The sequence below is a fragment of the Nerophis ophidion genome, linkage group LG21, assembly GCF_033978795.1.
Source record: "Nerophis ophidion isolate RoL-2023_Sa linkage group LG21, RoL_Noph_v1.0, whole genome shotgun sequence".
Classification (NCBI taxonomy): Eukaryota; Metazoa; Chordata; class Actinopteri; order Syngnathiformes; family Syngnathidae; genus Nerophis; species Nerophis ophidion.
In genome coordinates, this window is record NC_084631.1 from 37,899,831 (window position 1) to 37,918,082 (window position 18,252).

An 18,252-nucleotide genomic window follows, 5' to 3' on the forward strand; every position below is an offset into this window, starting at 1 on the left:
CAGTAAAAGCAGATTAAAGCAAAAAGTTGCAATGGAATCGATCCCTATAAATTATCAGAAAATGATTTGTTGATTGATCTCAAGGATTATATGTCCTTCGTGTTCCCAAACAATGTAGAACTATGTAGTGCTCCAGATATCATTCAACATAACAAAAAAGATGAAAACTTGTAAAAGCATGGAGGTCTACAACTTCCTTGTGTGTGTGTCTGTGTGTCAAGGACATTGGTGTCAAGTCTTTCCTGGATGATCATGCATGGTTTTTGCTCGGGTATCGTTGTATTTCATGATTTAACTTAAATGTTTGTTGTTGTTGTTGCACGCAGGTTTTTCTGGTCTTTATCAAAATATAACAATAGATGTCCACATAGTGTACGTGCTGAAAGATTCATTTATGATTGTTTATCAAAATATAACTATAGATCTCAACACTCTGTACTTGCTGAAAGATTAATTTATGATTGTTTATCAAGATATAACAATAGATGTCAACATTGTGTACGTGCTGAAAGATTAATTTATGGTTGTTTATCAAAATATAACTATAGATGTCAACATTGTGTACGTGCTGAAAGATTAATTTATGATTGTTTATCAAAATATAACTACAGATGTCAACATTGTGTATGTGCTGAAAGATTAATTTATGGTTGTTTATCAAAATATAACTATAGATGTCAACATTGTGTACGTGCTGAAAGATTAATTTATGATTGTTTATCAAAATATAACTACAGATGTCAACATTGTGTGTGCTGAAAGATTAATTTATGATTGTTTATCAAACTATAACTATAGATGTCAACATTGTGTACGTGCTGAAAGATTAATTTATAATTGTTTATCAAAATATGACTACAGATGTCAACATTGTGTGTGCTGAAAGATTAATTTATGATTGTTTATCAAAATATAACTACAGATGTCAACATTGTGTACGTGCTGAAAGATTAATTTATGATTGTTTATCAAGATATAACTATAGATGTCAACATTGTGTATGTGCTGAAAGATTAATTTATGATTGTTTATCAAAATATAACTATAGATGTCAAAATTGTGTATGTGCTGAAAGATTAATTTATGATTGTTTATCAAAATATAACTATAGATGTCAAAATTGTGTACGTGCTGAAAGATTAATTTATGATTGTTTATCAAAATATAACTATAGATGTCAACATTGTGTACGTGCTGAAAGATTAATTTATGGTTGTTTATCAAAATATAACTACAGATGTCAACATTGTGTACGTGCTGAAAGATTAATTTATGATTGTTTATCAAAATATAACTATAGATGTCCACATTGTGTGTGCTGAAAGATTAATTTATGATTGTTTATCAAAATATAACTATAGATGTCCACATTGTGTACATGCTGAAATATTCATTTATGATTGTTTATCAAAATATAACTACAGATGTCCACATTGTGTACGTGCTGAAATATTCATTTATGATTGTTTATCAAAATATGACTACAGATGTCAACATTGTGTACGTGCTGAAAGATTAATTTATGATTGTTTATCAAAATATAACTATAGATGTCAACGTTGTGTACGTGCTGAAAGATTAATTTATGATTGTTTATCAAAATATGACTACAGATGTCAACGTTGTGTACGTGCTGAAAGATTAATTTATGATTGTTTATCAAAATATAGCTATAGATGTCAAAATTGTGTATGTGCTGAAAGATTAATTTATGATTGTTTATCAAAATATAGCTATAGATGTCAAAATTGTGTATGTGCTGAAAGATTAATTTATGATTGTTTATCAAAATATAGCTATAGATGTCAAAATTGTGTACGTGCTGAAAGATTAATTTATGATTGTTTATCAAAATATAACTATAGATGTCAACATTGTGTACGTGCTGAAAGATTTATTTATGATTGTTTATCAAAATATGACTATAGATTTCCACATTGTGTACGTGCTGAAATATTCATTTATGATTGTTTATCAAAATATAACTACAGATGTCAACATTGTGTACGTGCTGAAAGATTAATTTATGATTGTTTATCAAAATATGACTACAGATGTCAACATTGTGTACGTGCTGAAAGATTAATTTATGATTGTTTATCAAAATATAACTACAGATGTCAACATTGTGTACGTGCTGAAAGATTAATTTATGATTGTTTATCAAGATATAACTACAGATGTCAACATTGTGTACGTGCTGAAAGATTAATTTATGATTGTTTATCAAAATATAACTACAGATGTCAACATTGTGTACGTGCTGAAAGATTAATTTATGATTGTTTATCAAAATATGACTACAGATGTCAACATTGTGTACGTGCTGAAAGATTAATTTATGGTTGTTTATCAAAATATAACTATAGATGTCAACATTGTGTACGTGCTGAAATATTAATTTATGATTGTTTATCAAAATATAACTATAGATGTCAACATTGTGTACGTGCTGAAAGATTAATTTATGATTGTTTATCAAGATATAACTACAGATGTCAACATTGTGTACGTGCTGAAAGATTAATTTATGGTTGTTTATCAAAATATAACTATAGATGTCAACATTGTGTACGTGCTGAAATATTAATTTATGATTGTTTATCAAAATATAACTATAGATGTCAACATTGTGTACGTGCTGAAAGATTAATTTATGATTGTTTATCAAGATATAACTACAGATGTCAACATTGTGTACGTGCTGAAAGATTAATTTATGGTTGTTTATCAAAATATGACTACAGATGTCAACATTGTGTACTTGCTGAAATATTCATTTATGATTGTTTATCAAAATATAACTATAGATGTCAACATTGTGTACGTGCTGAAAGATTAACTTATGATTGTTTATCAAAATATAACTATAGATGTCCACATTGTGTACATGCTGAAATATTCATTTATGATTGTTTATCAAAATATAACTATAGATGTCAACATTGTGTATGTGTTGAAAGATTCATTTATGATTGTTTATCAAAATATAACTATAGCTGTCAACATTGTGTACGTGCTGAAAGATTAATTTATGATTGTTTATCAAAATATGACTACAGATGTCAACATTGTGTACGTGCTGAAAGATTAACTTATGATTGTTTATCAAAATATAACTATAGATGTCCACATTGTGTACATGCTGAAATATTCATTTATGATTGTTTATCAAAATATAACTATAGATGTCAACATTGTGTATGTGTTGAAAGATTCATTTATGATTGTTTATCAAAATATAACTATAGCTGTCAACATTGTGTACGTGCTGAAAGATTAATTTATGATTGTTTATCAAAATATGACTACAGATGTCAACATTGTGTACGTGCTGAAAGATTAACTTATGATTGTTTATCAAAATATAACTATAGATGTCCACATTGTGTACATGCTGAAATATTCATTTATGATTGTTTATCAAAATATAACTACAGATGTCAACATTGTGTATGTGTTGAAAGATTCATTTATGATTGCTGATTTTGGTAACTGACCTACTAATGGCATCAAATAGCATCAAAACAAGTGTTCTCTTCACTCTCTCCCAGGTGTACACATATTACCACGTGGAACGTGTTAATTCATACATTTTGGATTTGAGGGTGAGAAATCAAACGTTCTCATCTGACATGGAATAGCTTCTGATTGGCTCTTCTTTGTAACTAACTCCCGCCCCTCTCTCATATGTGCGCAGTTAAAGAGCTGTGGTTGGATATATGTTGCCGGCGTCTGCAAGACCAAATTAAATAGGATTAGATTTCCTTTTCTGTCAACATTGTTGTCTTGTTTTTATTCATGGAGTAAAATGTAAGTTATGTTTGTTATCGTCTTCGTCAACCGGCATTTTTTGTTGATTGGATTTAGTGGTATTTTCGCCAGGGGAACATAGGTTGTTGACAAAAATGATTACCGTATTTCCTTGAATTGCCGCCGGAGTGCTAATTAATCTAAAACCTCTTCTCACTCCGGCGTTTACCAAAGGCATGCGGTTAATTTAGGCCTGCGCTTAACAATTTGAGTGTGATGTAAGGATACCATCATCAAAAGCACATTTAATGAAAAAAACTTTATTATGGTCTTACCTATACTTATAAATGAAGTCCATGCGCAGCTCCTTCTGATCAAAAGCATCAATAACTTGTTTATAGAAGTCTTCCTTAGCATTCTTCAGTCTCGATGGAGATCCTCCTTTATTACCTCCTACTTCGATTGAAAGTCTAGTTTAGAAAACTGTTTTATTTTAGATATGTAATCCTCTATGTTAAAAGTGCTGGTCCAGTTCATGGTCAGTAGGTGTGTAGCCATAGTGCGCTCTCGTTTGGGTTGCTCCCGACGTGCAGACCGCTGCTATCAGTTAGCTCAGCTCCTCACGTATAGTGCGGGCGACGACAGAATTATCCTCGGACAACTTCCCCTCTCGTTCTGCTCCGTGGGTGATCTCTTCATCCCACCGCTGCCACCATGAAGTGTTATTGTATAAATAATACACTGGGTATTTATGACTGGAACATGCTTTATTTCATCCTGGTTGTTTACATAGCCAGCATAAGAGTAGTGGTGTTACATTCTAAAAGGTCCGTCGTGCACCCCTTGCGTCATATCCGTCCCCAGCACATATCACTACACTTGTTGTCACTTCTTCTGCAGCCGAGTAGTCGCAAGAAGGATCGTTGGCGCCCTCTACCACCAGGAGGCAGGAGTCATTTAACGACTCACATTTGACACACGCAGCTACGGTATATTAATAAAACATAGCTGCTTACTGTTCTTTTTAGCATATTCAATAGCTTGGACCTTAAATCCTACTGAATAGCTCTTAATCTTCTTCCCTTTATGCGATTTCAAATGATTGAAATCAGCGTCCTCCATTTTGAAAATGATGACAGGTGAAGTGTCACTCGTGACGTGACGAGTTTGACCCGGCGGAATTCCTAGGCATATGCTAATTATTTTGTGAAACGAGTTTGACCCGGCGCAAATTCTAGACATGCGCTCGTAAAAATAATATTTTGGGGAACGAGTTTGACCCGGCGTTAATCCTGAGCCGGCGGTAATGCTAAGCATGCGCTAATTAATTATTTTGCAAAAACGAGTTTGACCCGGCAGTAATTCTAGGCAGGCGCATTCTATATACCCGGCGGCAATTCAAGGAAATACGGTATAATCAAATGCAATATGAATAATAAACTAAAAGAAACACCGTCCAAAAATATTGACATGAAGCCTCAGACACGTGCACTCCTGAGTGTCGGTGCAGCAACACACAAAAGCAGACAAAAGTCTCATCAATGATCTACTTTTCAACCACTTTTACTTTCCAATGATTAGAAATATTTGAGGAAAGCACAATGATTCTGATCTTTAAAAGCGTGCCACTCTGCCCCCCGCAGATGATGACGTGGATCTGGAGAAGCTGGTGAACGAGATGAACTCCTCCATGGAGAGTGTGTATTCCACCCAGGCGGACACGGCGCTGCTCCTCAACGGGCACCATCACCACATGCACGGCGGCCCCTGCGCCCGACACGGCCAGGCCCTCCCATCCACGCCATCCAGGGAGAGGCTGCGGCACTCTCAACCCATGCACATCCAGGCCGCCAGGTATAAAGATGGCCGACACGCAGACCTGGAATGATCCTTCGTCACACACAGCTTGGTCCAACGGTGTGTTTCCTGCCTCAGCTTTGACTTGAGCGTGCCTGTGTCTCCCCCTGCAGGTGTCTACGGGAAGAGCAGCATCTGCGTCCCGCTTCACTTCCAGCCATCCCCAACCCTTTCCCTGAGCTCTGCAGTCCATCCGGCTCCCCGCTTCTCAGCCCTATTGAGGGCTGTGACCAGCATGTAGGTGCACACACACTCTCTCACCTGACTTCCATCTCATCCTGTTTGCTTTCAAGGTGTGCCTGTGTGTTTTGAGATCAGCTGACATTTGCTTTGTTTATGTCAGAGCAGCTTGTGTTGACTTTTCCTGGCTCCCTTCACAAGTTACCCCAGTCTTTTAGCCAGTGTAGTGGAAGCACACACACACACACACACACACACACTCGGGCCGCACAATGAATGGACATTGACGACGTAATTAGTGCAACAGCGTAAACACAAGAAGCTGAGGTATTTTTTTCACTGATATTTGAGTGGCCATTGTTGAGCCTGGTTTCTTCATCTGCGGCTTGGAACAGGGAGAAAAAGGTCTCACTCTGTCCCGCTCTCAGCCCCTGAGCGTGCTTGTTGTACAGGAGAATTACCTGAATGCAGTGAGCCCTCTTTTGAGTCATCCACAACTGTTACAGGAATGAGGAAGAAAGAAATACAGAGGAAGAAAGAAATACCGTATTTCCTTGAATTGCCGCCGGGGCGCTATCTAATTTAAAACCTCTTCTCACTCCGGCGTTTACCAAAGGCATGCGGTAAAGGCAAGCATGCGCTAATTATTTTAAAACCGCTTCTCACTCCGGCGCTTACCAAAGGCATGCGGTAAATTTAGGCCTGCGCTTATAAATCTGAGTGTGATGTAAGGATACCATCATGAAAAGCACATTTAATAAAAAAGTTATTATGGTCTTACCTTTACTTATAAATGAAGTCCATGCGCAGCTCCTTCTGATCAAAAGCATCGATAACTTGTTTATAAAAGTCTTCCTTATCTTTCTTCAGTTTTAAAAGTCTCTCTGTCTCGATGGAGATCTTCCTTTATTACCTCCTGCTTCGATTGAAAGTCCCGTTTTGAAAACTGTTTTATTTTAGATATGTAATCCTCCATGTTAAAAGTGCAAGCGAGAGGAAAAAATAAACGATCGCTGCTTGTTGTCACTCCTTCTGCAGCCGAGTAGTCGCAAGAAGGATCACTAGCGCCCTCTACCACCAGGAGTCGGGAGTCATTTAATGACTCATATTTGACACACGCAGCTACGGTACATTAATAAAACATAGCTGCTTACTGTTCTTTTTAGCATATTCAATAGCTTGGACCTTAAATCCTACTGAATAGCTCTTAATCTTCTTCCCTTTTTGCGATTTTAAATGCTTGAGATCAGCCTCCTCCATTTTGAAAATGATGACAGGTGAAGTGTCACTCGTGACGTGGCGAGTTTGACCCTGCGGAAATTCTAGGCTTACGCTAATTATTTGGCGAAACGAGTTTGACCCGGCGGAAATTCTAGACATGCGCTAATAAAAATAATATTTTGCGAAAGGATTTTGACCCGGCGTTAATCCTGAGCCGGCGGTAATGCTAAGCATGCGCTAATTATTTTGCGAAACGAGTTTGACCCGGCGTTAATCCTGAGCCGGCGGTAATGCTAAGCATGCGCTGATTATTTTGCGAAACGAGTTTGACCCGGCAGTAATTCTAGGCAGGCGCATACTATATACCCGGCGGCAATTCAAGGAAATACGGTATGATGACCAAGTGTTGGATGGGCAATATGAGCCCATCAACACGGACGAAGGAGCGAGAATGCCGTGATCACATGATTTCAACAACCAAAAAGACAACATCCGACCTTAGTAGAATTATATTTAATGATATTCATTTCAAGAAGAACAAAATGAAGTTTAGATCAACACTGCATAGCGGACCTCATCAATATTTAAGTTTAATTTATGTTTAAATAAAAAAAAAAGAATCTATTTTATTTTTATTTTTTTGGGATAACAAAGGTATTTACCTTGCAATTACAGTACAATGTAAACATTTCTACAGTAATGACAAACACAAGTTGTTTAACGGTTACTTGCATTATTATTATTGTTATTCTACGGTACATTAGGGTGGTAATTCAGTAGAAACACTGATCCAGTATTTCTTCACTTTAATGTAGACAAAGGATTTGAGTCTGCATGAAGCCAAATATTTTTGAAGTAAGTTATTGCATCTTGTGCTAATGCGTGACTTTTAAACTTGCGACAATATTTTGTGGGCCCCACCTAAATATGAAAGTTAAATGGTAGTGCAGCCCGCCAGTTGGATAAGAATAGCACTTGACAGCTGAACCAATCACAGTGGCTCCCGGGGCCGGGACATCCATCGGGCGTGATGCAAGCAGAGAAACTACTATATTGGATCCACTTTGGACTAAACCAGTGGTTCTTAACCTTGATGGAGGTACTGAACCTCACCAGTTTCATATGCGCATCCACCGAACCCTTCTTTAGTGAAAAATAAAATGCTTTTCAAATTCAAGACAAAGTTATGTGATCTTTTACTGGTGCACAGCCGTGCATGAACATAACCTTGTTCAAAGAACAAAACCAATTCCAGTGCATGAACTCCTAACAAATGACACACCTGCAAATCAGTTTGGGTTCTGCTGTTGCCGTATCCCTAATATGCCGATAGGGAGAAGTTTTTCTGTACACGATGAGTTGGGTGTGGCTTGAGTGGAGGCTCCACCGAACCCCTGAGACTGACTCACCAAACCTCTTGGGGTTCGATCGAACCCTGGTTAAGAACCACTGGACTAGACTCTCACCGTTATGTTAGATCCACTATGGATTGGACTTTCACAATATCATGTTAGACCCGCTCGACATCCATTGCTTTCGGTCCTCTGGGGGAGTGGGGGTTGGCCACATATGCGGTCCTCTCCAAGGTTTCTCATAGTCATCATTGTCACTGTCACCAATGTCCCATTGGATGTGAGTTTTTCCCTTGCCCTTATGTGGACTCTACTGAGGATGTCGTTCTGGTTTGTACAGCCCTTTGAGACACTTGTGATTTAGGGCTATATAAATAAACATTGATTTATTTAAACATTTTGCAATGAGTGAAAGTTACAGTGGCAGCACGGTGGAAGAGGGGTTAGTGCGTCTGCCTCACAATACGAAGGTCCTGGGTTCGATCCTGTGGAGTTTGTATGTTCTCCCCGTGACTGCGTTGGTTCTACTCCTGCTTCCTCACACCTCCAAAGACATGCACCTGGGGATAGGCCCCTCCCACCTCCAAAGACATGCACCTGGGGATAGGCCCCTCCCACCTCCAAAGACATGCACCTGGGGATAGACCCCTCCCACCTCCAAAGACATGCACCTGGAGATAGGCCCCTCCCACCTCCAAAGACATGCACCTGGCGATAGGCCCCTCCCACCTCCAAAGACATGCACCTGGAGATAGGCCCCTCCCACCTCCAAAGACATGCACCTGGAGATAGGCCCCTCCCACCTCCAAAGACATGCACCTGGCGATAGGCCCCTCCCACCTCCAAAGACATGCACCTGGCGATAGGCCCCTCCCACCTCCAAAGACATGCACCTGGCGATAGGCCCCTCCCACCTGCAAAGACATGCACCTGGCGATAGGCCCCTCCCACCTCCAAAGACATACACCTGGGGATAGGCCCCTCCCACCTGCAAAGACATGCACCTGGCGATAGGCCCCTCCCACCTCCAAAGACATGCACCTGGGGATAGGCCCCTCCCACCTCCAAAGACATGCACCTGGCGATAGGCCCCTCCCACCTCCAAAGACATGCACCTGGAGATAGGCCCCTCCCACCTCCAAAGACATGCACCTGGGTATAGGTTGATTGGCATTACTAAATGAGTCCTAGTGTGTGGATGTTGTCTATCTGTGTTGGCCCTGTGACGAGGTGGGCGACTTGTCCAGGGTGTACACCGCCTTCCGCTCGAATGCAGCTGAGATAGGCTCCAGCACCCCCGCGACCCAGAACGGGACAAGCGGTGGAAAACGGATGCATGAAATGGATGGATGGAGGGATGGATGAAAGTTACAGTGGTGTTGCCATGGAGACTTTTTCCCCTTGCTGCCTCCTTCCTGTTGGGCACAGCAGGACATTTGTCCCAGCATGCTGCTGCCTTCCTAAAAGTGTTTCCAGTTGCTTCATAGGTATATGTCTCTCTCTGACAAAATCCATCAAAGTGATGCGTATTCGTAAAGGACTCCATGTTCCCTAATGCAGTGTTTTTCAACCTTTTTTAAACCAAGGCACATTTTTGGCGTTGAACCACCAGTTGTCGCAATTGTTGGATATGACTTTAAAGCATAACCAAGCATACATCACTATAGCTCTTGTCTCAAAGTAGGTGTACTGTCACCACCTGTCACATCACGCCGTGACTTATTTGGACTTTTTTGCCGTTTTCCTGTGTGTAGTGTTTTTACTTCTGGTCTTACGCTCCTATTTTGGTGGCTTTTTGTCTTTATTTGGTATTTTCCTGTAGCAGTTTCATGTCTTCCTTTGAGCGATATTCCCCCCACCTGCTTTGTTTTATCCATCAAGAATATTTCAGTTGTTTTTGTCCTTCTTTATGTGGACATTGCTGATTGTCATGTCATGTTCGGTTGTACTTTGTGGACACTGTCTTTGCTCCGCAGTAAGTCTTTGCTGTCGTCCAGCATTCTGTTTTTGTTTACCTTGTAGCCAGTTCAGTTTTATTATGTTCTGCATAGCCTTTCCTAAGCTTCAATGCCTTTTCTTAGTGGCACTCACCTTTTGTTTATTTTTGGTTTAAGCCAGGGGTGTCCAAAGTGCGGCCCGGGGGCCATTTGCGGCCCGCAGGTCATTTTTTTTAACGGCCCGCAAAAAAAAGTGGTATAAAAGAGCAAAAGGTGAAATGCAACAGGAAAATGTTGCAATGCTTTAATAACACAAAGCTGCCATGCAGGCTGTTTCTTTCTTTAAAAAAATAATAATGAATCAAAATCAATGTCATTTTGAATTATTGATCTATTCAAGGCTTCAATTACGTCACATTAAATATTCCACTTTGAAATATTTTTTGGGGAAAATGTTGCACATTTTGTGTTTTGCCATATAAAAAAAATTAGTTTTTTTTTTTTTTAAGAAAACAAACAAAAAACATATACAACAATAAAACTAATAATTGACAGATAAATCTGAAGTTGATCTCGAGATTATTGTGCTTAAAGAAAACGGTAAAAAAATTATATAATTTATTTTTCAACACTTTAATGAGTAGGACACTTTTGGATCCCCAATTATTTAGTGTGATTTCTTTTTAAGTGTCATTGCTCAAAAAATAATAATGAATCAAAATCCAAAATTAAGGCTCCAATTATTATATAATCTCAAATATTCCACCTAAAAAAATCTTATTAGAATATAGAATAGAATAGAATAGAGTTTTATTGTCATTATTGCAATGAACAGGTTCAAAGAACAACGAAATTGGAGCAGCTCCTCCTAAGGTGCATATACAACATGGTAGTATAAATTAAAAAAAAAAAAAAAAATAAATAAATAAAAATTATTGGGTGAAAATATTGCATATTTTGTGTATTTTCCATTTTTCTCCTAATGTTGATCTAGAGCAGGGGTGCCCATTACGTCGATCGCGAGCTACCAGTCGACCGCGGGGGGTGTGTCAGTCGATCTCCAGCCAGGCTTTTAAAAAAAAATAGACCTAAAAATTAGTGATCATCAATCTTCACCAAGACGTCACTTAAATGACATTCACGGTACCGGAGGGTCTTGTGAGATGACGCTGGCTGCTGCAAGATCATTATTATTAAAAATGACCGAGAGGAAGGCGAGAAACACTTTTTATTTCAACAGACTCTCGCGCCGTACCTTCCGTCAAAACTCTAAAGGCCGACTGCACATTTCCTATCTTCACAATAAAAGCCCTGCTTCATGCTGCTTGCGCTAACTAAATACAGAGTCTCGGAAAACTGGCGTGCACAAGCGATCCCTCAGAAAGCTGGCGTGCACATCACTTGTGCACGCCAGCTTTCCGAGACTCTTATTTTGTTAGCGCAGGCAGCATGAAGCAGGACTTTTATTGTGAAGATAGGAAATGTGCAGTCGGCCTTTAGAGTTTTGACGGAAGGGACGGCGCGAAAGTCTGTTGAAATTAAAAGTGTTTCTCGCCTTCCTCTCTGTCATTTTTTCATAATAATGAACTGGCAGCAGCCAGCGTCATCTCACAAGACCCTCGGGTGCCGTGAATGTCAATCAAGCAAGCTACGGAATTTGCCGCCAATGTTTTTCTTGTAAAGTGTATGGAAGCTGGATGAATTAGATGCCAAAAACCAACCACTTTCATGTGGTATTGTACAGAAAGGACAACTTTTTTTCTCCTCCATTTGAAAATGTGGGCGTTATCATCATTACTGTCTGATTCCAATCAATGCAAGTCATCAGAATCAGGTAATACACCAACTTATATTCTTGTCTTTGTGAAAGAAAGACAACTATATGTGTTACACATGCTTGTATTGTCATTAAACGCAATTAACTTGTTTACAAAAATGTCTCTTTCATAAATAAATAAATATAAATGATATATATAAATGAGGTAGATCCCCTCGAGTTGGTCAATTGAAAAGTAGCTCGCCTGCAGAAAAAGTGTGATCTAGAGATTTAAAACTTGAATAATAATGAAAATAGTAATACTGAATAATGACACATTTTTTATATATTTTTTGGATCAAAACCCTTTGGGGTCCCCGGGATCATAACTGAGTGGAGGCCTCCCAAATATATATTTTTTATACATAGTGAATTATATTTATATAGCACTTTTCTCTATTGACTCAAAGCGCTTTTACATAGTGAAATCCAATATCTAAGTTACATTTAAACCAGTGTGGGTGGCACTGGGAGCAGGTGGGTAAAATGTCTTGCCCAAGGACACAACGGCAGTGACTAGGATGGCGGACGCGGGAATCGAACCTGCAACCCTCAAGTTGCTGGCACGGCCACTCTACCAACCGAGCTATACCGCCCCACATATATTGTATTGGTTTTTAAAATAAAAAATATGAAAACGGCCCCCGCTTGCTTGGATTTTTCAGTGTGTGGCCCTCAGTGGAAAAAGTTTGGACACCCCTGGTCTAAAAGTAACATGCCTGTCTTCACAAAATATAAAAATTGGAAATTGCAATTTTGGAGAAAAAAAAAAAATCGCGATTAGGTTTCCTCTGAAAATCATGCAGCCCTAACACACACACACACACACACACACACACACACACACACACACACACACACACACTACACACACATGTTTTGCCGGAGCAGGAGGTGAGCAATGTCTCCAGGATGCTGGAGGCCGAGTTCAGGGCTGGGAAAGTCTGCAGGTTGGCTCTCTGTCAGCCTTGTGAATCAATCTTCCGTCTCCGGCAAGACGGGCGTCCGTTTCCGGTTCACACGCTTGCACGATGGCTGTTGGCGTCACTGCGTGTGTTTGTGTCATAGCAGTGCCCTTCCTTCCCCCGGTAGATCCTCCTGTCCCAGGAATGTTCCATCCTTCTCAGGATGCCCTCCCTAGATAGTGAGAAGGATGTGTTTGCTTGTACAGTTCACAGGTGCATTGTGCTCCTCTCCTTGACATCAACTCACAAGACCTCCAGTCCCACAGCAAGCTTGCACTTTGCACAAAGGGCCTGTTGTGCCTCATTTTGCCAAACATCTTAATTTTGTCCAGTTGAACTTGTTAAACTTGTAGTCTGGTTCCCCTTCCAATGAGATAAATGTGTGTTTTGATGATTAAAATGGCCCTCTTCTACATTTGCAGCCTTTTAGACTTACAGTATGACTACATCAATGATTATTTTTCTTTTTCTTCATCTAATCATTTGTATGCTGTTTACAAAGTCAGGCAGTAAGTCTCTGGATAAAACAAACCTTGTAGTGCAAATGATTAGAATGGAAACCAATAGTAGTTTTTGATTTTGTCTCGATATTGTGCACTGAACATTATTTTCTTGATTCAACACCACACATTTAACCAATGTGATTTACAACAATACATTCTACATGTACAAACCCCGTTTCCATATGAGTTGGGAAAATGTGTTGGATGTAAATATAAACAGAATACAATGATTTGTAAATCATTTTCAACCCATATTCAGTTGAATATGCTACAAAGACAACATATTTGATGTTCAAACTGATAAACATTTTTTTGTGGGCAAATAATCATTAACTTTAGAATTTGATGCCAGCAACAAGTGACAAAGAAGTTGGGAAAGGTGGCAACAAATACTGATAAAGTTGAGGAATGCTCATCAAACACTTATTTGGAACATCCCACAGGTGTGCAGGCTAATTGGGAACAGGTGGGTGCCATGATTGGGTATAAAAGCAGCTTCCATGCAATGCTAAGTCTTTCACAAACAAGGATGGGGCGAGGCTCACAACTTTGTAAGCAAATTGTCAAACAGTTTTTGAACAACATTTCTCAACGAGCTATTGCAAGGAATTTAGGGATTTTACCATCTACGGTCCGTAAAATCATCAAAAGGTTCAGAGAATCTGGAGAAATCACTGCACGTAAGCGATGATATTACGGACCTTTGATCCCTCAGGCGGTACTGCATCAAAAACTGACATCAGTGTGTAAAGGATATCACCACATGGGCTCAGGAACACTTCATAAAACCACTGTCAGTAACTACAGTTGGTCGCTACACCTGTAAGTGCAAGTTAAAACTCTACTATGCAAAGCAAAACCCATTTATCAACATCACCCAGAAACGCCGCCGGCTTTGCTCATCTAAGATGGACTGATGCAAAGTGGAAAAGTGTTCTGTGGTCTGACGAGTCCACATTTCAAATTATATTTGGAAACTGTGGACGTGGTGTCCTCCGCAACAAAGAGGAAAATAACCATCCGGATGGTTATAGGCGCAAAGTTCAAAAGCCGGCATCTGTGATGGTATGGGGTTGTATTAGTGCCCAAGGCATGGGTAACGTACACATCTGTGAAGGCACCATTAATGCTGAAAGGTCCATACAGGTTTTGGAGCAACATGTTGTCATCCAAGCAACGTTATCATGGACGCCCCTGTTTATTTCAGCAAGACAATGCCAAGCCACATGATACAATAGCATGGCTTCGTAGTAAAAGAGTGCGGGTACTTTCCTGGTCCACTTGCAGTCCAGACCTGTCTCCCATGGAAAATGTGTGGCGCATTATGAAGCATAAAATACGACAGCGGAGACCCCGGACTGTTGAACGACTGAAGCTCTACATAAAACAAGAATGGGAAAGAATTCCACTTTCAAAGCTTCAACAATTAGTTTCTTCAGTTCCCAAACGTTTGAGTGTTGTTAAAAGAAAAGGTGATGTAACACAGTGGTGAACATGCCCTTTCCCAACTACTTTGGCACGTGTTGCAGCCATGAAATTCTAAGGTAATTATTATTTGCAAAAAAAAATAAAGTTAATGAGTTGGAACATGGCCCTGCGATGAGTTGGCAACTTGTCTAGGGTGTACACCGCCTTCGGCCCGATTGTAGCTGAGATAGGCACCAGCGCCCCCCCGTGACCCGAAAGGGAATAAGCGGTAGTTGCCCCCCCGGCTTATATATATATATATATATATATATGTATATATATATATATATATATGTATATATATGTATATATATGTAAATATATGTATATTTATATGTATATATGTATATATATATACATTATGTATGTATATGTATGTATTTATGTATATGTATGCGTATGTATTTATATATATTATGTATATATGTATGTGTATACATATATATGTATGTATTTATGTATATGTCAATCAATCAATCAATGTTTATTTATATAGCCCCAAATCACAAATGTCTCAAAGGACTGCACAAATCATTACGACTACAACATCCTCGGAAGAACCCACAAAAGGGCAAGGAAAACTCACACCCAGTGGGCAGGGAGAATTCACATTCAGTGGGACGCCAGCGACAATGCTGACTATGAGAAACCTTGGAGAGGACCTCAGATGTGGGCAACCCCCCCCCTCTAGGGGACCGAAAGCAATGGATGTCGAGCGGGTCTAACATGATACTGTGAAAGTTCAATCCATAGTGGCTCCAAGACAGCAGTGAGAGTCCCGTCCACAGGAAACCATCTCAAGCGGATCAGCAGCGTAGAGATGTCCCCAACCGATACAGGCGAGCGGTCCATCCTGGGTCCCGACGAGCGGTCCATCCTGGGTCTCTTACATACACTTACATATGTAAGTGTATGTATTTATGTATATGTAAGTGTATGTATTTATATATATATATATATATTATATATGTATATATGAATGTGTATACATACATATATACGTGTATATATGTATGTATAAATATGTATTTATACATATGTATGTATATATATGTATGTAAATATATGTATATATATGTATGTATGTGTACGTATATATATTTTTTGTGTATATTTATATATATATTTATGTATGTATATATGTGTATGTATATATATATGTGTGTGTGTGTGTGTGTGTATATATATATGTGTGTGTGTATATATATATATATATATATATATATTTATATATATATATATATATATATATGTATATGTATGTATATATATATGTATATTTATACATTGAAGTGGTTTTAAAATGAAAAATATCCAAATGGCCCCTGCATGTTTTAGTGTGTGGTCGTCAGTTGAAGAAGTGTAGGCACCTCCTGGCCTGGATGTATGCACATGCATGATCCAAAGAGGGCTGTGGAGAAGAAGTTGTGCAAGAGTGCAGATGACAAAGCAGACCTAGTTGCAATGTATTTGCATCATCACCGGATCAGAACATTCTTCACTAATCTTCAGTCTTTCTCACTGGGATACACGCTCATATTAGCAGCTTATGTTATTATACAAGAAGTGTGTGCGTGACATGACAGCTTTATGGTCTGCATTGTCGCTAATAATATAAATGGATTTCTCCTGAGGGTATTATTAGCGGGCCACCACGGGAAACATAACGTGACATCTCTGGCAGATTTTTGCAGACACGCTTGAAAGTTGTGTGACCCTGCAAATGAGCACGCTAGTCCTCCTCGCACGCCACAAAACTGCTAAGTTCAGCATCAGGTTGGAACACAATTGTTTATTTGTGAGCAGAAGACAAGATCACAAGAGTCATGTAACGGACCACTTGATCAAATATGCAGCAAGTTATTTTTGGTTGCAATGATATTTCCAGCTATGCTTTGCCTCCAAGTTATTTCACTCTTTTCTTCTGAGGGACCCATTTTCTGAAAGTTGATAGTCAGGGGGAGGGAGCAGACTTTTCCCATGACTACAGAATCACGATATAACAAACAAACATTTAGGGGCGATACCGATTATTAGTCATCTAAGAGGCCCGTAACCGATATTTGGAGCCCATATCGATTTGTAGATAAAGTTATTTCAACATGAAAAGTGTTAAGTTAAAGGCCTACTGAAATTATATTTTATTATTTAAACGGGGATAGCAGGTCCATTCTATGTGTCATACTTGATCATTTCCCCATATTGCCATATTTTTGCTGAAAGGATTTAATAGAGAACATCGACGATAAAGTTTGCAACTTTTGGTGCTGATAAAAAAGCCCTGCCTGTACCGGAAGTAGCAGACAATATGCGCGTGACGTCACGGGTTGTGGAGCTCCTCATATCCGAACATTGTTTGCAATCATGGCCACCAGCAGCGAGAGCGATTCAGATCGAGAAAGCGACAATTTCCTGGTTAATTTGAGCGAGGATGAAAGATTCGTGGATGAGGAAAGTGAGAGTGAAGGACTCGAGAAAAAAAAAAGACTATACAGAGGGAGCGATTCAGATGTTATTAGACAAATTTACTGGGATAATTCTGGAAAATCCCTTATGTGCTTATATCCCGAATATCCCGAAAAACGGCTTCAAAGTGCCTGATTTACACCATCGCTATATCCACCCGTCTATTGTCCTGTGACGTCTTTGCGTGAAGTCACCAGAAACAAACATGGCGGATAGCGCAGAAAGGTATAGAATAGTAGCTCGGATTCAGACTCGGATTTCAGCGGCGTAATATATTTATAAAGATATTTATCTGATTCTATATAGCATACATTGTGGGAAATAATTAAGATCAGTGTTTCCACAAAGATAAATCTCATTAATTGAGCAAATTGGCTATTTCTGGCAATTTATTTTAGTGTGTATCAAACTGGTTGCCCTTCGCATTAATCAGTATCCAAGAAGTAGCTCTTGGTTTCAAAAAGGTTGGTGACCCCTGCCGTAGATGTTACTGTCACGTATGCATGTACAGTAGATGGCAGTATTGTCCTGTTTAAGAGTGTCACAACATTGCTGTTTACGGCAGACGAACTGCTTTACGGTAGACGAAAACGTGACTGCTGTTGTTGTGTGTTGTTACCGCGCTGGGAGGACGTTAATGAAACTGCCTAACAATAAACCCACATAAGAAACCAAGAACTTGCCCTCAATCATTCTACAGTTATAACGTCATTGGGCAGGCTCTCTGTTTATATC

At 39.2% G+C, this 18,252-nt stretch overlaps 1 protein-coding gene across 1 annotated transcript in view; it reads left to right on the forward strand.

The window, feature by feature from the left end:
- LOC133540073 (growth factor receptor-bound protein 10-like) overlaps positions 1 to 18,252 on the forward strand; it is a 133,700-nt gene that overhangs the window by 42,054 nt on the left and 73,394 nt on the right. The window contains exons 4-5 of the mRNA XM_061882557.1: positions 5,397 to 5,607; positions 5,724 to 5,847. Of these exons, the coding sequence (XP_061738541.1) occupies positions 5,397 to 5,607; positions 5,724 to 5,847 (335 nt within the window). The remainder of the gene's footprint in view (positions 1 to 5,396; positions 5,608 to 5,723; positions 5,848 to 18,252) is intronic.